This window comes from Colias croceus, chromosome 5, assembly GCF_905220415.1.
Source record: "Colias croceus chromosome 5, ilColCroc2.1".
In the NCBI taxonomy this organism is placed as follows: domain Eukaryota; kingdom Metazoa; phylum Arthropoda; class Insecta; order Lepidoptera; family Pieridae; genus Colias; species Colias croceus.
Window position 1 is genome coordinate 5,527,707 of NC_059541.1, and position 22,925 is coordinate 5,550,631.

At 33.4% G+C, this 22,925-nt stretch overlaps 1 protein-coding gene across 1 annotated transcript; it reads left to right on the forward strand.

Moving 5' to 3' along the window:
* Nucleotides 1-5,912: 5,912 nt before the first annotated feature.
* Nucleotides 5,913-22,443, forward strand: LOC123691900. Its single transcript, XM_045636486.1, has 18 exons — nt 5,913-6,216; nt 6,679-6,875; nt 7,118-7,266; nt 9,740-9,885; nt 9,975-10,228; nt 10,517-10,678; nt 10,836-11,079; nt 13,485-13,646; nt 13,740-13,936; nt 14,027-14,175; nt 14,251-14,396; nt 14,475-14,728; nt 14,886-15,047; nt 15,635-15,875; nt 20,107-20,265; nt 21,226-21,479; nt 21,785-21,946; nt 22,112-22,443. The coding sequence occupies exons 1-18, from the start codon at nt 6,030-6,032 to the stop codon at nt 22,358-22,360; spliced, it is 3,474 nt and encodes a 1,157-aa protein (XP_045492442.1). The 5' UTR covers nt 5,913-6,029; the 3' UTR covers nt 22,361-22,443.
* Nucleotides 22,444-22,925: the final 482 nt, after the last annotated feature.

The window sequence follows — 22,925 nt, forward strand, 5'->3', positions numbered from 1 at the left end:
GTCTGTTGAATTATATAAACATTAACTAAGTGAAAACAAAAAAATCAGCTTGTTAGTAATCATTTATGATGACCTCGTTATCGATACACTTTGGAAAGGGGGACTCTTTGAACCAACCATAGATTTTGTAGGACAAATATTTTTTCGAATAATTTAGGTAATTATCTTGAGATTGAACAAAAAAAAATTCAGTTAGTAATAAATATTTGAGAACCATCAAATCAAAAATTTTTATCCTTGTTATCTCTGTTAGCTACCACAATCGAGACTTTCGTACACGAAATTATTGGGCGTCTCATCAAAATAAAGCTACAAACGGAAAATTAGCTTGATAGTAGTCACTTGCAAAAATGGGCGATGTATCCTGAACTATAATTATATTTCCACTTTGTCAACGTTGGAGATGATACATTTTATCTCTTTGTTTCCTTTAGTTTTAATTCTTCAGATATTAACGGAATAAGAAATTAAGCTCAGTATATAATTAAATTCTCGGTATAATAAAGAGCTAATTGTAGTTATTTATTTTTGTTCCATTTGCGCATATTAATATTATATTTCTATTCAATAAATTAATTAAATTGATAGATGCTAGTCTGGATTTCTTTTTGAATTTAAATGCACCACATTTATTCACATATAGGTACTTTTAAATTAAAATATAATAATATTAATTAATGAACACTTGAAAAAGATATTCATAATACCTTTCATAGTTTAAAATATTATGCACTTACTGAATTTTGTAATTCATAATATTTTTGCACTACTTGAAGTTGCTATTTTAATGAAAATTATATGACGTCATGTACCTACACTACAAATAAAAGTTTATCGATAAAAAATGTGTTTCTTTTTACCCTAATTCCTGGTAAAAAAATATTATTATCAACTCTGGATTGTATACGAGCCCCGACTTGAACTCAAATAGAAAGTTAGGCACACGATGAAAACAGAAAAGCTTATTACTCTTTCTTTGTTGATAAATGTACCTGCACTCTTGGTGTGCGTGCCATTCATTTGAAATTACTCCCAAAGGGCTCCTGCGACCTGCACACGAAGTGGTAGGGTGAAACACCTATTGATCCTATTCTTAAACAATATTCAAATAATAATTCTACTTCTTCCGTTGAAAATCGTATCCTATGAAATACGAAACAAAATATATCCAATTATCTTTATGACATTATTTTCATGTATTAACAGGTTCACTGTCCAGCTTATAGAGTAAGAATTGTTCCACACGTCCAGTTATGTTTTATGTCCGTCGAGCAATTATTTGTGATAAAACGGTACATCTGTTACCTATGTCCCGACACTATTTGGTATATAGGTTATGTTCTGTCAAGTCCACGTGAAATAAATAACGATCTCTCCACGTTCACTGTTAAAAACAACCTGGAAATCGTATGGACGACCAGACCACATATGGTCTGTGGACTAGTAGTGCTATATACTCTACAGACCATATTTGGTCTGTGGACAGTGAACCTGTTAAAAGTATGGGATGTGCTATATAAATTAATATAAAACGTATTTACGATCTTTTGCGATAAACTACTTGATGTGCTAAAGTTGATATTAAATCTGGCCCTCGTAAAATTTTATCACATACCATGATTACCTCTTTCTTGTACGACATATTGGTACATCATTCACAGAGCCATAAAATACTTGATCACTCGGAAATGAAAATAGCAAGACAGTATACATATTATGTAGCGTATTTTTGACATAATTTCTAGGGATGTAACGATACCGATACCGATACCGATATATCGGCCGATATAATCGGCAAGCCGATATATCGGTATCACCGATAATAAAACAACCGATACCGATATCAAACAATTAAAAAAACCGCGCCCAATGAACGATGCGGGAGGCCACCCGCGCGTGCGCACTTTGTTTTCTGAAAAAACTCTACCAATAGTAAACTTTTATTAGATACTGATTGTATGTGTACAGTGTATTACTTAAAGTTTAACTGACTTTGTAAAATAAATAGTTTTGTTGTTCTTTGATTTGACATTTTTATTTAAAAGAATATGATTAACAGTTGAGTCTCTGTTAAATGTTGGTAACTTTTTATGCATAATTCACTATTTATTTTTCTACCAAGCCATCGATATCGGTATCGGTATCGGTATCGCCGATACATGACTACAAATATCGGTATCGGTATCGTATCGGCAAAATCATGTATCTTTACATCCCTAATAATTTCCATTCCATACTTTATTACTTACCTATATGTTTTGAATATAACAAAACAATAAATCTATCCTAACTTAATGCAACTAAAATGCTTACTGCAATTAACTTCGAACTTCGGTATCAAAAAAAGGCAGGTAACTCTACATGTGTCACATTGACTAGATTTAAAAATGTCCCCTATTAACGGTAGTTCACTAAATAAAAGAAATGAAAGGAACCTGTGTGTTTAATTGTTGAAATGACTCTACCTGTGTTAATTGTTGTTATATAAATTGATTGACGTAAATCGATTTGCTCTGAACCTTATCTCGTATCTGATAGTACAATGACGAAATTAGGAAATGGTTGTGTTCTGTTAATGGACGTAAATATTGTATAAGAAAAATATAGTTAAAAATAAAACAAGTTTATAGGATAAATATTATTCATGTCACCGATCCTTGTACATTCATATGTACAAATAGTGTACACAGTACAAAGTTTGAATTAAATCGGTACGTTGAAAGTGGGTCAAAATAGACTCTAAAAGAGTCGGTTATATACAGACATACAAGTGAAGCTAATATAAGCGTTTAAAAAAAAAGATCATCAGTTTAACCTTAATAGTATGTTATGGTTGTCAGTTTTAACTAAGTATGTAAACAACTTAAAGTTGCAAAAGTTAGGTACCTCTTCACAGACAGACGTTTCCTAAGTTATATTCAAAGATGTTTGATGTAATACCAAGTTATAAACCTGATGGATACCAAAACTTTAAGTTTTAAGAGTAATTAAATTATAACGACTTTATGAATTTGCATTCCAATAAGCCCAAGTTTACAGTTTACCAGGAAATTTTCAAAATTAATCCAGTTTGTAAAGGATAAATGGTTACACAGGTGCTCATAATAATAGGACATTTAGCAGACCAACGTTGAAAACTTATCATTCAAACCCAGAGTCGAGATATAATAATTATTGTTGATAAAAGATGGAAGCTTCGACGTCACTATAAATAATTACGTCACGAAATCTAAAGGTGTTGGGTACTTTTGTGTGGACTAGTGGCGTTATTATATGTACGTCTATGATAATATTTCTGTTTAGCTCCCTTTAAACCTAATTTGAACCACTTTGAATACTGCTAGTTGCGACATGATGCCATGTTTATCGGATTCTCCATAATCTATTAAAAGATTTTGTTTGTCGACTAGGTAGATCCGGCAATTTAAAGGGTCATAAGACTAGTATTGGCCAAAAAATTACATAATTATATATAAGTAGGTAGACCGACTTAAATTTAACACCTAGTTTTCAGGATGTGTCCTTGGAATTGTCCAATGAACTGGAGCTTTTAGGCCTAAAGCTCTCCTCTAACCTCAACTTTAAAACCTTCATTGAGTCCAAGGTGCAAGTTGCCGCCAAGAAGCTGGGAATTCTCTCCAAAGTGGCGGAATTCTTCACACCGGAACAGCTCCTAAACCTTTATAAGGCTCAAGTTCGGTCGGGTGTGGAGTATTGTTCTCACCTTTGGGCTGGTGCAGCAAAATACCAACTTAGCGCCTTGGACTCGATTGAAAAACGAGCGATAAGGCTTATCGGGAATGAGGCCCTCACCACCTCGAAATTACACAGCTTGGAACATCGTCGAAAAGTGGCTAGTTTGGCAGTCTTCTACAGGATCTATCATGGTGAATGTGCTGAAGAACTACATAACCTGATACCTGCTTCTCCTTTTTACCAAAAAAGATATATATATATTATTGAGTATAAAAAATACATCCATACTTATATATACTTATATATTATAAATGCGAAAGTAACTCTGTCTGTCTGTTACTCAATCACGCCTTAACTACTGAACCAATTGGCATGAAATTTGGTATAGAGATATTTTGATACCCGAGAAAGGACATAGGCATATTAATTTTACCCCGGGAAATAGGATAGGTGTTATCCCGGAAATCTCACGGGAACTGGAAATATGCGGGTTTTTCTTTGACTGCGCGGGCGAAGCCGCGGGCGGAGAACTAGTTATATATAAGTAGATATATATTATTGAGTATAAAAAAAAACATTTGTTATATTTTGACATAATCCTTTGACCAGCCACAGATTATCTTCATGCAACGCCCACGCCCTCCTCACGATTTACGTGTTAATTGATTAGACAAATAATTAAGGAGATTAAATTTGCTTGCTTAAATCTTATCTAATTAAAGGTAATGAATATTGCTAAATCAGTAATTACCCACTGATAATACACTTGCCACTCTGCTATATCAACAACACGAGCTTGAAACGGTATTAACATGACTGCTTAGTCACGGGCGAACCATCAAAGCGAATTTAATTTTAGGATGAACAAACATTTTTCATTATTAGAATTACCTTTTGAGTGCTAATTCCCTTTAACGCTTCTAAAATAATTACAAAGCATTCACTTCCGTCATATACTTAATGACTTTAAAAATGTTTTTTCAAAATTTAAATTAACAAAAAATCGTAGAGCATACCAACTCGTAACCTCATCCTCAAACATTTATTCTTTCAAGTTAACTTTTTGTAGAAGCGTCTCTGAATCGTCAATAAATTATAATATTTAACCAGCGATTCGAAAAGCAGCAAAATAATATGTTAAAAAGTTCTGTCAGTTTCAAAAGATGTTTTTATATTATAATAGGGCTGAAACTGGGCTGATGGTTCGTCTGATGGTACCTATGCGATCCCACGGAACATTTACATTTGCAGAAATAAGCTAAGGTCTCTGTCTAGGCAGTAAATTTGTTTCAAAACACGAAAATACATGATTTTAGAATAGAGAAGGTTACAGCTACTTTTCGAATTGGTTTCTTCATATAACCCATTAGTAAATTATTTATTAATATGCCTAGAGTATGTATGGTGTATTAACTACTATGTATGGTAGAGAAACCCCAAACTTCTAATATGTATTCAGAGCTTTTAAGCTTACTGAACTTGATAATTGTACAAAATAATAATATAGCTAAGTAAGACAATTTTAAAACGCATTTTTTCATATTTTTTTTACATGAATGCAGGCAACTGAGCTGGACGCCTAATCTTGGGCCATCATTGCCGCGGCCACTTGCAGAGATGTATATTATGATACAAATACATTCCCATTTACTAGCTTTTTAAAATGAAAGAGATACAGATTTGACGATGGTAAACAAAGTATGGACTGGTATAAGTAAGTAATAAGATATAGTCCTCACAAATATGAGATATTATTAAATAATATTTTTGGTGACTAGGTAGATAATATTTTAAGAAAAACTTACGGTAGTTGGTATAATTTATGTTCACCAAATACACGCGTACAACTGAAAATTCTAGAATGTAAATAACATTAATATTGGGATATATACATTATTGTATTGGTTTCAATAAAATGTGTCATCTTTTCACACACTGCTAATTATAAGATAGCTCAATATCTGATAAAGAAGAGCTTCCTTCAATGTTATTATCTATTTCGATTAATTGATATTATGTTTTATCAGAGACAGAAAGAATCTAAGTTTAAATTATTTTCAAATAAAATATGAGGGTTTTTATTTTTATTTATTTTTTATTTAATTAAATCAACACTAGGTTTATTAATCAAGACCCACTATCATGCTTACGATTAATTCTATGTTTAGGTACATGCTCCCGATAAAAGCGAAATCTATCAAATTAAACTTTACCGTTATCGCAAAATTCTTGTGGACAAGCATAAGAACATGATATGGCAGATATATAAATGTAAAGTAAGTATCGAAACGCATAAGATTATTTCATAATCTCACAAAGGTAACATTTTCAAAATGTTCCGGGTAGTGATTTTAGCCGCTGTGGTCGCAGTGATCTCCTCACTACCCGCTCACAACCTACCAGATCCTGCAGACCTAGCCTTATATCTGAATGAAGACGAATTTGACGACTATTTAGATAAATGGCTTGCAGTGGAACAAGAATCGTGGGTCAATAGCACTGCTGGTGTTCCTCGAAATGGTAATTTTCTCAAACAATATTAATTCTCAGGATTATTATAATCCCTCTCTATTATTTTTTCCTTCTCTTTTATTTCTCCCTTTTCAGGGGTTTGTTTGCTAGTATAGGGGCGCGGGCTATTTAGCCAAGAGACCCTAGGTAACTTACGGTTCGATTTAAATATCGGTTACAGTAGTTTCGCTCTCACTAAGAAATTTTCGCACAATACGGCAGTTTGCATTGTAATGTATGTATTTTTTGGTAGATCTAGAAGTTTCAGGCTATGGTATAAATTAGATGGGATAACTCCAGTACATGACAAAACTATATAATCCCTCTCTTTTATTATACATATTTTTCTTTTTGAAAAATATCCATTTTTTATACGAATATGTATTAAGTATTACGCTACTTTATTAGAATTTCTAGAGTTTAAATTCAACACGCCATTATTAAAAAAAAAAAAAACATTTTTTTATCCAGCTTGCTCATTACGTGTCAACGGTGATTTCGGTCAACCTCAGCCAGTATTCATCAGACAAAACACAAACTCATATCTCTTCCCAAATGGAAACTCCGGCGCAGTGACTCTAAGCTCTGGAGAGCGAGTGATTGTCTCTTGTACCGGTTCTGGACGAACCATCCTACATCCCAACATCCAAGCTAGTGTCCACACAGCTGTGAGTTTTATTACGAATTTATTACTTATGCAAAAAATGTAAAGGATTAAAGTTTCTAATCGTTTGTTTTTTTGCAATGGACCACAACTATTGTAAATAATTAATTGCAGTTGATCTCACGATATTAAAGGGTAAAGAAAGTTTCTAAGTTGTAAATAATTATTAAATAGTAATAATTTAAATGCTCTAAATATTATTAATATATTATCCATCGTTATTACGAAAAATATTTCCGTTTTCAGACTGCACAATGTGTCAATAGCAACCTTGTTTCTGGATCCGGGTGGTTGAATGGTAACCGTGAGTTTGGTCGCCTCACCTGCAATTCGCATTCTTATCATCAAGCGCAAGAAACTAACGAGCGATGCTTCAACAACAACGTAGTTATCCGGTAGGTTTGTTTTTGTTCTCGTCAAAGGATAAATGGATAAAGATAGGTTTGACGATGGGATTAAAGCAATATAATCGAATTTAGCAAATAAAATTCCTAAAACCCTGAATTATAATCAACTTAATGTGACATTAGATTACAATAATTCATTCACCCAGTTTAATCCCACTAACGCTGAAGAAGTAAAAAACATTATTAACTCGCTAAACTCAAATACCAGCTCAGGGTTAGATGGCATTAGCGTTAAAGCCTTAAAATGTATCAAAGACTTGATAAGCCATGATCTAGCGTGTTGTATAAATAAATGTCTATCAGAAGGAACATTTCCAAACTCTCTAAAAATTGCCAAAGTCGTACCTATATTTAAAGCTGGTAGCAAAACAGACCCTAACAATTACCGACCAATCTCTGTCCTACCCGTTATATCAAAAATTTTTGAAAGGGTCCTGCACACTCAATTAAAAAAATTCCTTGACTCAATCAACTTTCTTTATCAGAAACAATACGGCTTCCGTCCCAAATCCAATACTCTCTCAGCCACGTCAGATCTTATAACAAAACTTATTAGTAATTTAGACAATAGAAATATTGCGGTCGGCATTTTTGTGGACCTAAAAAAAGCGTTTGATACCGTGAGCCACGACTTGTTACTAACAAAACTTCATTGCATTGGTATCAGGGGAACAGCTCATGAATTAATTAAATCCTACCTCGGAAACCGTTGTCAAATTGTCAAAATTGGATCATGTCAAAGTGATCCTATGCCGATATGTTATGGAGTACCACAAGGCTCTATTCTAGGCCCACTATTGTTCCTAGTATACATAAACAACGTATATGAGCTTCCCTTCAAAGGTGACTTAAGTCTATATGCTGATGACACCAGCCTATTCTATTATGGACAGTCAATACACTCTTTGATATCGGAAGCTCAACATGACATGACCCTCCTTAACACTTGGTTACAAAATAACCTACTGACAATTAACGTTGAAAAAACGAATTACATTATATTCTCACCTAAATCTAAAAAAGTTCCAACACACGCCCCTCTTTTTATAAATAATCAACAAATTAAACAGATTAATGAAGAAAAATATCTGGGTCTAGTATTGGATAGTCATATGACCTGGAAACCGCATATTGAGAAAGTCAGGAAAAAAATAGTTTCATTGTCTGGTGCATTAAGAGGATTTGCAAAATGTCTTCCAAATACTGTTCGATATACTATTTATAACTCCTTAATTAAATCCCACTTAGATTATTTAATACCTATATGGGGAGCATCCGCTAAAACTAACATGAACAAAGTACAAATAGCCCAAAATAGATTAATAAAAACCCTTTTTTGCTATAATTATCTCACTCCAACAAAAAAAATATATAAAGATACTAAAATAATGGATATTTCGCAAATTTACATCTATAATACTTGTATCCTGATACGAAAATTGTTTAATAAGGAAATTCATACAGATATCACTTTAACTAAAAGAAAGCGAAATTCTAATCTACGACAAAATGTATGTTATGACAACCTAAATATCCATCCAGCCCGTACCTACTATGGCTCAAAAAATTTACTTCATGACGGAGTTAAAATATACAATAGCCTACCTACAGATATAAAACAAGTAAAATCATTAGGATTGTTCAAAAAGAAATTAAAACTTCATATACTACAAAATGAAAATATTTCCTGTAATAACTATCGTGTATAAAACTTAAAAATGTAAATAAATAAAATAAAATCAGCAATATAAAGAAAAATAACAACGATCACAAAATACTCTTATCACAGTCACTAGTTAAAAAAAATTCAAAAATAAATTATTATAGTATAGTGTTAATTATAACATAAAAAGTATATACTTATACAAAAATAATCAAAAGAGTAAAAACCATTATAACATAATATTATGAATTAGATAATATATAAAGTTAAAAAAAAAAAAAAAAAAAAATATTCAAGATTGTAAAATTACTTTAAATAGTTAAGTCATTTACACTAAATGTTTAGATAAATTTACAATTAATATTTATTTTAGTTCATGCACTCGATGTCACATTTAGTTGATTTATATCCGCGTTAGCATTCCTTACGAACACAGCCATACCGTCATAAGACGATATATTTGCACAGAGTAGTTCTCCGCTCACCCGCAAGTTTTTAACTTTTTTGTCATGGTGTACAAGTTAACACTATTTAATTAGAATAAGTGAATTGTAAAATTCTTTTGAAAATAAATGTCTCTAAACCTATAATGAGATGGGCAGGGAAAAGTATACGGTCTTAGGGCTTCCACACTCATTGTACGAAACAGAACAACATTCGTGTGCTACTATTTCACGCCGATCTTCAGTGGGGGTGCGAGCTGACCCAATTCGTAACAAAGTATGCTCGAGTCCGACATTGTTACGTTATTAATCGTGGCAAGCTTGTCAACAAATAATAATAAATTGTTTGTTTTAGCGTCGGTTTCGTAGTCAACAATGTCTTCCACACGCTTTACCGATCATGCTTTGACAAAACCCGTTTGGAAGTCTTATACGTATGGTATGACCAAAATCCTACATATGCAGTTCATCAAACCGGTGTTGACAGACCAAGTTGGTTAGGTAAGATATTAAATGATAAAATTAAATCTGTGAAATTAAAAATATAAACTTCCAAATAATTACTATACATGCAATTATTTTTATTTCAGCTGGTAGTTTCTTCCCTGGAGTAGCTATAAACAATTTGTACACCCAAGTGCAACAAAAGCTAGCGATCGCCAGGGTAGTTGGTGACAGATTGGCAGACCAGTACGTTACATCCCACCAGTTCTTAGCTCGAGGACATCTTATTGCTAAAAGTGACCAAGTGTTCGCGACCGGTCAGAGAGCCACATTCTACTTCATCAACGCTATTCCACAGTGGCAGCCATTCAATGCTGGTAACTGGAACTCACTTGAACAAGTAAGTCAGACAAAATTCTGCTTCAACATAAAAAAAGGTTTAGACTCATATTATACCACTTTTTAATACATAAAAAGGTATGTATCCTTCTTTTAATTCCGTTTCTCATTTTGCCAAGCTATAAAAAAAACAACATAAAACATATTATAACCACTTATAACTATAATGACGCACTAATACCATACTAGTTATTATTCTGTGCTAATACGAAAGATTACTTCCCTCTAAAGGTCTTAAAATTAATATAAATATAATAATAATGTCTTATAAATAAGAATTGTATTACAGAATCTCAGAGCCCGTATCGGCGCAGCTGGCTACAACTGCATTATTTACACTGGCGCTTTCGGAGTAACTCAACTGCGTAATGCGAATGGACAGTTTGTGGACATCTTCCTTGATAATACCAACAACAACCGAAGATTGCCAGTTCCTCTGTACATGTACAAGGTATGATGTTTCAGATTACATTAGAGACTACAATAAAATAGTTATCTAAGAAATTACGTAGTTGTTTTGCATTCAAAGCCAGTATTAAATTCCCTGAAAATGTTCTCTACATTTCTCCATTGTCATCTCCTTTTATTCAATATCACTTTCCTTCTAGGTTGCATACGACCCAGCCAGACGCATTGGAACAGCATTCATCAGTATCAACAACCCCCACTACACGGCGGCTGAGGCGCGCGCTCTGCAGTTCTGCACGGACCGTTGCCGCAACAACTCCGCTTTCAGCTGGCTCCGCTGGCAACCAGACCGCATCGACCTTGGCTACAGCTTCTGCTGTACCGTCGACGACCTCAGGAGAAGAATTGGACATCTACCTTCTTTCACCGTCAACGGGCTCCTATCTTAAGGGAATGATATCTGAAAAATATAGCAATGTATAAAATTTGATTTGTGAAAAAAAAATGACATAGTATATTATTAAACGCTCCATGTTTTATTACTTTTATTGTTTTATTTCTATCAAAAAAATCTTAACTACTTATAATTGATACTAGCTTACCGCCGCGGTTTCGCCCGCTTTCTCTAAAACGATTTGAGATAATTAAACTATCCTATCTCTCAAGTTGGATCGAACTGCACATAGTGTGCGAATTTTATTATAATCGGTTAAGTGGTTAACATTGTGACACGAGATTTATATATAGTAGAGATGATTTAACAAACTTATATCAAACTAGTAAAGAGGTTTTGATTATGCCCGCGTAAATGACAGTTACAAACAATGCCTCTGAGCTGGTGGTTTTTTTTTTCTTTAGTAGTAAACTTTAAAATTTTAGATCATTAAAAGATAACAAATACGGAAATCAACATAATAAATGAAGACGTTGAATTTAGAACACCAGTCTTAGAAATAAAAATCGATTAGACAATCAATCACTTTTTGTGCTTTTATCATTACTTCTAATTATTTATTTATTATTTATTTATTTGACACTTCATTACACACATTGTTTTTATAAAATATAAAAGTATATACCTAATAAGTCACAATGTTACAGCTTAATATGTGTAACGGGGCGGCCTTATCACTTCAGAGTGATCTCTACCAGGCGACCCCTTAGGCAAAGGACAAGTGTTTGCTGTATAAAGGGAGGCATCAAAATCTTATTTTAAAAACTAAACAATATTTTACAAACATACATATTACTTAATAATTACATAATAATATATACCTACTAAATGATAAACATACACATATAAAAATATAGTTAATAGTTATTAATTACTTAAAGTATTAAGGTCACTACTCAGAGCCATATTCCTGATCTAAATAATATTTATGTATTAGACGTTTAAAAGAAGTCAAAGATTGTGCACGTCTTATATCCACAGGTAAAGAGTTCCACAATCTTACAGCGGTTGAAGCAAATGAATAACTTAAGAAATCAGTTTTTTGAGTAGCCACACGCAGTGTGAGTCTTTCTTTCGACCGTAGAGTATAAGTTTCATTCTGGAGGAATTCAAAGTTATTTTTAAGGTATGAAGGCGATTTAGGGTCAAAAAGTACTTGATACAAAAGACGGAGAAAATGTATATTACGACGAGATCGGATTGGCAGCCACTTGAGTTTTTTTCTAAAATACGAAACATGATCGTACTTCCGAAGCCCAAAAATGAAACGTATACAAAAGTTTTGCAGACGCTCCAGTTTATTTAAAAGCTCCTGTGTAAGATCCGGACAGCAAGCGTCAGCGTAATCGATAATAGGCAAAAGAAGGGATTGTGCCAGTATGATTTTCGTGGAGAATGGCAAGAAGAAGTTACGCAAACGCCTTAGCGAGCAAGATGAAGCATAAACCCTACGACTCACCTCTTTCTTTATCTTCATATCGATTAATATTCGTCAAATCCATAAGTTTTTGTAGAGCCAAATCTATCAATCTGTGCTAAGTTCTACAAATAGATTGAGGCGATAGGTATGAATAATCTGAAATTTAAAAAATAAACTATTTATATGTATCTACACCTATAATAATTTATCCCATGAACTTTCAAAATACGTAGTATCATATTATAATAAACGTAATATACACATATAATATTATATAGGTACAAAACTAATAAATAATATAATTTCGAACATAGTAGTGCCTAATCCTAAGGAAATGGGCATTTTTATATAGAATTTAAATGTGAAATTGATGGTATTTGCGAGGAGATGTAGTTTAAAACAGTCGGAATGTGAATTTAAAAATTGCATCTTCTCAGCGAGCAGTAACCTAATTTTACTTTTCTATTTCCGGGTTTTACCCGCCGTCGACGCCGTTTTGAGGATAAAATTTATAAATTGTTGCTGATTGGTAAATTGAATTCTAGATAAACGTATTATGCCAACGATTCTTATATTTGTCCGGTGTTTCGTTGAATTGAATTCTTTCTAGCAGAAGAAAGGATCCGGTAACTTACCTACATTTTTGTTTATAAAAATTCAGTGTTTATTTTGATTCATATTTAAATCAAGATTACCTTTTTTTCGGTTTCAATTATTAAAAAATTCTACACTTAGTTTTATCATATTTTTCTACTGAGGGTACTTGTGTTGTTACTAACAACAGTATCCTATTATCTTAATTTACATTTTAGGTACCCGAGATAAAATCTATCAAATCAATATTACCGTTATCGCAAAACACAACATCACACGATATGAGAAATATATAAATGTAAAGTAAGTAACACAAATGTAAGATTACTGCATAGTGTCGCAAAAGTACTGTTTTTAAAATGCTTCGGTTGGTAATTCTAGCCGTTGCCGTTTCTGTGGTAACTGCACTACCAGCAAAGTTACCAAATCCTGCAGAGCTAGCTTTGTATCTAAACGAAGAAGAGTTTGAAGATTATTTAGATAAATGGCTTGCTGTCCAACAGATAACCTGGACTAATAACACTGCTAGGGACGCTCGAAGTGGTAAGGTTTACCACTAGTTTTAGCAAAAGTGAAAATAAGTATAATACTGAGGAAAAAAATGTAGTGTTTTATACTATGGTTTTAAATGTGTAGGTTGTACCCTAAATGTGAATGGAGATTTTGGGCAACCTCAGCCTGTGTTCCTCCGGCAAAACACAAATTCATATTTATTACCCACTGGCAATTCTGGTCAAGTAACTTTGAATTCGGGAGAGCAAATTACTGTAGCTTGCACTGGTAGCGGCCGGACGATACAACATCCAAATATCCTAACTAGTGTAGCTACAGCTGTAAGTACCTACATTCTTATTTTATTAAACAAACAGAATACCTACCAGAATTTGCTTTTCAATGTTCTTAAAAATAAATTATTGTTTTAGACTGCACAATGCGTTAACAGTAATCTGGTGTCTGGATCCAGTTGGTTAAATGGTAACCGCGAGTTTGGGCTGCTGACATGTAGCTCTCACGCTTATCATGAAGCCCAAGAAACAAATGAACGATGCTTTAACAATAATGTCGTTATTCAGTAGGTTCTTTTCGTTATTGTTATGACACCAATCTAAGCGCTGTTGATACTTTATTCATACATATTTAATTTTAGGGTTGGTTTCACAGTGAATAATGTCTTTTATCCGTTGTACCGATCCTGCTTTGATAAAAATCGATTTGAGGTATTGTACGTATGGTACGAGCAAAATCCGTCGTATGCTGTTCACCAGACTGGAGTGGATAGACCAAGTTGGTTAGGTAATAATGAAATATCAAACATCCATATTAAAATATTACAATCTCAAACATTGTAAACTATCAAAACCATTATTTCAGCTGGTAATTTCTTTCCTGGAGTAACAATAAACAGTCTCTACACCCAAGTGCAACAAAAACAGGCTATCACGAGGGCTGTAGGACATACACTGGCAGACCAGTACGTTACTTCTACACAGTTCTTGGCTCGAGGACATCTTATTGCTAAGAGCGACCAAATTTTCGCGACCGGTCAGAGAGCAACATTCTACTTCATCAACGCTGTTCCACAGTGGCAGCCATTCAATGCTGGCAATTGGAACACACTTGAACAAGTACCTATGTTTTAATAATATTCCTGCATTTATTGCATACTTGTATTTTATGCTACTGACTATTATACATCCAGTTAACTTATTATTCTTGCAAGTGGGCAAGTAGTTAAGTTATAAAGGCACATTTCTCCTTATATTCTCAAACATCTAATTACAGGCTCTAAGAAGTCGTATTGGTGTGGCTGGCTACGATTGCGTTATTTACACTGGTGCATTTGGAGTAACCCAACTACGCGATTCGAATGGACGATTTGTAGATATTTACCTCGATAACACCGATAATAATGAAAGATTACCAGTTCCACTATATATGTACAAGGTAAATGTTCATAGCATAGAAATATAGATGGTTAATGGTTATACTTAGTGGCATAAACTTCTCCATGTCTCCCATATTTTCAATTTGAGAAATCTTTAATTACTCATTTTCAAAACATCGCTTATAAATAACTAGCGGTCCGCCCCGGCTTCGCCCGTGGTACATATTAACGTTTTCTCTACATAAGAACCATCCTCGTACTTCAAGGAATATAATAAAAAAAGAATTATCGAAATCGGTTCAGCCGTTCTCGAGTTATGGAATTACAACGAAAAGTGGCATTGATTTTTATATATTAGATTATAAAAAACAGTTGAACAATATATTACAATAAAGGTGCATAATCAATAATTAATTATGCGATACATTAATCATTATCAGTGAAGATTATTGACGTAGTAAGTGATTAAATCTAGACAATAGAACAAAGGTACATATTATGCTATCTATTCTAACACAGATATTGGAACATTTCAAAATAAATAACTATATACATTATAATTACCTATATAATATATAAAGTTAATTCATTATAATTATATATATATTAGTCATAGGATCAAATGTGAAGCTGAAAATGTTTACAGGTCGCGTACGATGAATCTCGACGAATAGGCACCGCATTCATCAGTATCAACAACCCCCACTACACGGCGGCCGAAGCACGCGCTCTGCAGTTCTGCACGGACCGTTGCCGCAACAACGCTGCTTTTAACTGGCTCAGCTGGCAACCAGACCGCGTTGACATTGGATACAGCTTCTGTTGCACTATCGATGACTTCACAAGACGGATCTCCCACCTACCATCCATGACCGTTAACGGCTTACTTTCATAAGTAAAAATTTGTTAAAACCGACTGCGTACAATACTGTAAAAATATTCTTTGTAATCACCACACTTTGTGATATATTTACCAAATATCACTATCACAACTTAACGAATCTTATACAAAGAAAACAACTCCTTCGCAGTTGGGTTATAAGGATCGTGACTTAAATAATATAATGTGTTTGTTTGTACTTTAGTATATAAGATTTATTGATTATGTTATTAAACGTTTTAATTTAGAAATGATGTTGTGTTTGATATTATTTATGTAGTCACACTTAGTCTGTTTTATGAGGAACATCATCGCCATATACCAATTCCACCAAGTTGAGTCTTTTTTGATAGTTTTAAGAAGTCACGTCATTTGCCAGTTGCTAACCATAGTATCCTACAGGCTTCAGTATCTAAAGTGAAAAGTATATTGAAGTTTTCCGAGTGTAGTACGGACTACTTTAATTATTGTTTTCCTCTATCAAATATCTAATCCATTGATAATAATATGTACCGACCTATTACAAAAGAATGAGATATATTTTATAACAATATGCAATGAACATGTTTCGTTTATAAAAACGTAAATAAAATTAAAAGTAGTAGTCTATAGTTTTTAGAAATGTAGACCTACTTAATAAAACGCAAATTATGATGACTAATACAATTAACACTTTACAATTCACCTAACTACTTCAATAATACAATTTCTTTTTTTTTAATTTTATAGGTATTAATTACCTTTTGCAATTAAAGTCACATGTCTGGTTAAGCACGACGATTAGGTAATAACAATTCATTTGCCTGATGAATTTATTTGCTTTCAAATTCATTTTAAAAACAAATAAATTCATCAGGCAATCTATCACTGTCATCTTTAGATATAATATAATTCCTAGGTACAATACGGAGGGAAATAAATTCGTGCATGCTGGAGGCGTGAGAGTGTTTTGCCTGGTCTCATATAAATAGATAATAATATCTTACACTAGCTGCCCACTCGGGCTCCACCCGGGTAGTTGTTTCGTTTTTATTTTATGGCTTTTCATCCTAATTAAAACGAAGACAAATCCAATGAACCAAATATGATTAAGATATAGGTATATGGCACAGGAAAAATGGAATGATTTCGCCGTTTACAAACGGCGTTATCAATTTACAAAGGCGCAAAAGTTTGTATTTTATCCGGAATTTAATTTTTTCAAACATCCGACTAACTCGACTGATTTTTGTGTCTTTTAATAAAAGCTTGTTTCATGAACCCTTTTTTTATAGTGGGCTTGTACGAATCTTTGCCTTACTCTATAACGTATTGCCATGACGCGACCTTGAAATCTTACTCTCAATGCACGTACAGTAATCCAAAAGTAATAATGCGCATAGAAATCTTCGTCACTGTTCGGCAACTGTCATATTCTCGGAGCGTCCGAAGATGATATCTATATAGAGCGGTTAAATGCATTTTCTTCATGCATAGAGGAAAGTCACCAAATATGGAATAGTATCCTAATATGGAATTCCTTAATTTCTCTAAGACTATAAGTATGAATCGCAACATTCGACCATCTTCTGTTTCATTTGGTGTACTAATTATCGCACTAACACCATCGAGTTAGTTGCGCGAACGGTTTACATGTAGCAGGCGTGTTTTGTTTTGTTGCCGTGCAGAAAATTTTTAAGGTAAGTAATAAATGAGTATTACCGGCTATTATGTTTGTTTCGATAAGTGTTATATTATTTAGTATATCGGTATTATGTTTATTTCACCATTTTGTGATCTTTTGTCTTTAAAATATTGTGAAATGAAAAAATATTGAGAAGAGTTTGAACTAGTATAAAAATCCAAATATGGACAGTCGTCGGTGTCTAATTATGGAATATTATAAACTTGCTATTATTTCTTTAAAAACTGTATTTAATGTTTGTTTTCAGTAACATACATGCATCAGCAGAGTCAGGAGGTTCTGTTCACGACTTCTTTCCATGGATGAAAGTGGAGAAAGTTGAATTAAATGCTTGATGTATGGGCTCTGAACACATTATGATGTGATGTTCCAGATGGATCTGGATTTGTGACTTTTGCAAGTAATTACGTAACTCCTTTCATTTATCACAATATGTTATATTCATTTAATTGATCTCAAAGATTCATTATATTTTTGTCATTGTTATGTTGATTTTTGCTTATATTCCATATATGGGTACCTATTCCATATTTGGTTACTCTTTTGTGATTTTGTTTTTTGTGTAAGATTTTAATTTGATTACTGATATTTTTGGTTAAAGGCTGTTAATTACTACTTATAGATGTATGACTGATCAGTAAAAACAATAAACTGATTTAATTTATGTGAAGTTTTATTTTTATATCCCAAAAACAAAATGGTATTCCATATTTGGTGACTTTCCTCTAATAATTTAGTAAAATTATATGTTTTGTGCTAAAAGAGATTAATATGTATTTGTAGGTAAGTAAGGATTTTGTTTCGATAATTCCTTGTAAGTAAATAGCGAGTAAAACCCCACGATTGCGAATATATTATCTTTGTTGGATTGATTTACTTGGAAAATTTTATAGTACTAGTGTCTTACTGAAGCTGGTGTAATAATGGAAGAAAAGAAGGTTAAAATAACACAAAATTTATATTGTACTAGCTTTCCGCCTGCGGCTTCGCCCGCGTTTTTAAAGAAAAACCCGCATAGTTCCCGTTCCCGCGGGATTTCCGGGATAAAACCTAGCCTATGTTACTTGTGGATAACGTAGCTTTCGAATGGTAAAAGAATTTTTAAAATCGGTCGGTAAATTCATTACAATCAAACAAACAAACAAAGTTTACCTCTTTATAATATTAGTGTAGATAAAGTATGGTTTTCAAACACAGGTTTATATTTAAACCATATATGTAAATCTTATCAAAAAATCTCAGTTCAAAAGTATTTACAGTACTGATCATTTTTCAATATTATGACAATTACAAAAAAAATAAAAACAATCAAAATTAGGGATTATCTTTATTTCTGACATTTTAGATACATCGGAACTCTTCTTCATTTTCACTTTCCCTACTGCCATCACCTGTGTTAATCATTTCATCGATTAATTCAATTCACCTTTCAAAACAAAACCAAGAAGGGTACGTAATAGCAGCTCTATATAATTCCACACAGAGAGAACACGTGCAGTCACCACCAATATTTAAAGACAACTGACGGATTTTTGAGTTTTTTGACTGACAGGCTACCGTCACCTACCGCCCGATTTGTTTTTGATTGTGTATGACCGTGAATTGACTTCTATTTCTTTTGAACAAGGTGTAAAATGCAAGTTCGTTGTTTAGGGCTCTTACGATTCAATGATTCGAGTGTCTTCGGAAATACGACAATTAGCGAAGATTTGCATGCGCATTATTAATTTTGGATTACTGTAAAGAAGATTAACTTAAAAAAAACACTGAAAAGCTCGCGGGCAAAAACAAGTATTTCCATGACTTTTGTTATATTCTAAGACATAAAAACCTATGATAATAATCCGTTCAGTACTTTTCGCTTGAAAGAGAAACAAACTTTCGTGTTTGTATCGCGTTATAAGTAGGTACCTAGGAAGTATGATTTTTCATATAAGGGATAACTACGTAATAAGAGGATGATAGATATCAACGCTGCATCGTTGAAAACTAATAGTAACTTAAAAATAAAATTAAATAGACATATTATCAACTAGTGGTCCGCCCGTGGTACATATTTCGCAATAAAAGGTAGCCCATGTCCTTTCTCGGGTATCAAAATATCTCCATACCAAATTTCATGCAAATTGGTTCAGTAGTTTTGGCGTGATTGAGTAACAGACAGACAGAGTTACTTTCGCATTTATAATATTAGTATGGATATTCAGTTTAATTTATCCATCACACTTTCGAAATCACTTTACTCTATCATCCATCAAAATATGGACAGGACAGTTGTTTTTGTCTCTTTTTTATCATTTTAATTATTGTTCACGCGATTACGAGCGTAATTGATATCAAAATCTATGATGTCAGAAGAGGGTTTGCAAATCTTTTACTAATTATCTCTTTATCAACTTTTTTTAATACTATAAATACATCATATCATCAAATATGTGCGGCACAGTTTTAAAAATCCAGCCCTTAGGCTGGTCCTTAGGTCTCAAATCATACACTTTTCTTGAAAGGGCATAAAACATGTTGTCTTTTACGGCAATTATTATGCTCTTTGCAGCCGTTTCTGCTCTACCAGCAGAGCTTCCTCATCCCAGTGATTTAGCTGATGTATTAAGTGAGGATGCATTTGAGGACTACCTGGATAAGTGGCTTGAACTAGAAGAACAAAGATGGCTTAATGATACAAATATATTCAATAGCCCTAGTGCCCGAAGTGGTAAGTACAGTAAACTGACGAGATGCAAATGTTTAAAATACATGTATATGTCTTACTGTATCCATGAGATGCATGATGCTGATGCTCTGATGAAAAAATATTTTTATAGGATGCACATTCCGTGTCCGAAATGATTTTGGTCAACCCCAGCCAGTATTCATCAATAGAAGAACAAACACTTACCTTACCCCAAATGGAAATTCGGGTCAAGTTCGTTTAAATGCTGGTGATGATATCATTGTTTCTTGTGTTGGTTCAGGACGCCAAATTCGTCACCCTAACATTCAATCATCTGTTGCAACCGCTGTAAGATTTATTTCAATTATTTGTATTGAAATTGTTAATCTTTTTCACTGCCTTACTAATTTTTAAAATATCATTTTAGACTGCAAGATGTGTCAGAGATAATCTAGTCTCAGGTTCAGGGTGGCTTAATGGAAATCGTGCTTTTGGTCAACTGACTTGCAATAGCAATTCTAATCATGAAGCCGTTCAAACTAACGATAGATGCATCAATAATAATGTTGTTATCAGGTAATGAAATCTATGAAGAATACAAGGAATTGCTAAATCCAGGAAATTTACTTAAAATGACTGCATTTTAAAATATTTTACGTCCACGTAATAATTTCAATATTTAAAATTGCCTTTTCCAGAGTTGGCTTTAGAGTCAATAACGTTTTCCATCCACTTTACTGGGCATGCTATGACAGAAATCGGTATGAAGTTTTATATGTGTGGTATACTCAAAACCCTTCAAATGCTGTTCATCAAACTGGAGTTAATAGACCCAACTGGGCAGGTAATTATTATGGCGACATTTATTTATTATAAATACATATAAAGAAACGCTGTACACTAAACTCACTGAAGGCAAGACAAATGGAATCCTCTTCATTCTTTATGTTTACTTTATAATAAGAAAATATTTGACCATAATTTTTCATGTGGCATTTTTAGCTGGCGGTTTCTTCCCGGGTATCGACATTAACAACATCTACACTCAGAATAGCCAAAAGCAGGCTATTGCTAGAGTAGTCGGTAATAACTTGGCGAATAGATACGTGACAAATACCCAGTTCCTCGCTCGTGGACACTTAATAGCCAAAAGTGACCAAGTATTCGCCACTGGACAGCGTGCAACATTCTACTTCATTAATGCTGCTCCTCAATGGCAACCATTTAACGCAGGCAACTGGAACAATCTTGAACAAGTAAATTTTGTCTTATTTATTTTAGGTGTATTAAAAAAAACAATATTTTGTAGGGCAAAAAAGATAGGCCTTACAAGAAATTAGTAGATACGTATCCTACGGATTAGATAATGTAGGTAATCCTTACGATACTTATTACAATTTTACATATCATATCAATCGCATTAAATCTTTTCATAGTCGAAAACCTTTCACATAATATGTTTACATTTTTTCTCAGCACACATTCAAATAATAACTAGCTGATGTATCTTACTATTATTATATAGCTAACAGGATACTCATCATAATAATATTACTAACAGGATCTCCGTGCCCGTATTGGAGCTGCTGGTTACAACTGTATGATTTACACCGGCACCTTTGGCGTGGCCCAACTTCGTGATGCATCTGGCCGTTTCGTTGACATTTACCTCGATAACACAAATAACCGCCGCCGTGTCCCTGTGCCGCTTTACTTCTACAAGGTATGAATATTAATGATTCAGCACAATTCATACTTCAGTACTTTTTAGGAATTTTTTTTTAGATCGATTACCTAGATAGATTATATTAGAATATATCGATTTAATTGCTTATGATGACTTAAAAGCTTACACAAAGAATTCTTAATAACAAATTTATTCCTACAGGTCGCTTACGACTCATCCAGGCGTTTGGGAACAGCATTCATAAGCATCAACAATCCTCACTTGTCTGCCTCGGAGGCCCGTGCACTGCAGTTCTGCACAGACCGATGCAGAAATAACAACGCTTTCAATTGGCTCAGGTGGAGACCCGACCGCATCGACCAGGGTTATAGTTTCTGCTGCACAGTCGCTGATTTCAGGAGACGCATTAACCACTTACCTTCTTTCACCGTGAACGGCCTTCTCTCATAAACTTGTGAAAATGTGGACGGAAATAATTATTTTATAACAGCTGTTATTAATTTTAATTTCTCCTGTATATATTTATATTGTGAATAAATCAGTGCAAAATAAACAATGGATTTTATTTAATTACAAAACATATTATGTAGTTTGGTAACGAACTAACGAGTCAAATATATTCAAAGAAATCGGGTATTGGTATTTGCGGCACATTGTTCGCTGATTAATTTAGGGAAAAATATAGAGATATTATCTTTATAAATAAACTCCTCGTAAAGTGACTCGGTAAAGAAATATAGACAAGAACTTATTTCCTCTTTTACATAAATTTTACCATTCAACAGAAAAATATTATAGATTAACTTATGTCTTATGGTGAAGTGAAAAAGGTGTGTAAAAAGTGATTCGATAATATTAAAATAATTAAGTACCTATTGACAGTAAATGCTCCTACCTAGTCATCCGCACCGCATAGGCCACCTATGAACCCAACTCAGACCCCGGATTTCTTCTACTTTTTCTGTTTTTTATTATGCCTTATATTGCTTACTCATTATAAAGCCACCAACTTTCA

What these genes read in the sequence shown, in the direction of transcription:
- LOC123691900 (XM_045636486.1), top strand. Translation starts at nt 6,030, where the DNA reads ATGTTCCGGGTAGTGATTTTAGCCGCTGTGGTCGCAGTGATCTCCTCA. An exon ending in TGACAGACCAAGTTGGTTAG is followed by an intron (nt 9,886 to 9,974) that starts GTAAGATATTAA and finishes TTTTTATTTCAG; the next exon opens with CTGGTAGTTTCTTCCCTGGA. An exon ending in TGCCGCTTTACTTCTACAAG is followed by an intron (nt 21,947 to 22,111) that starts GTATGAATATTA and finishes TTATTCCTACAG; the next exon opens with GTCGCTTACGACTCATCCAG.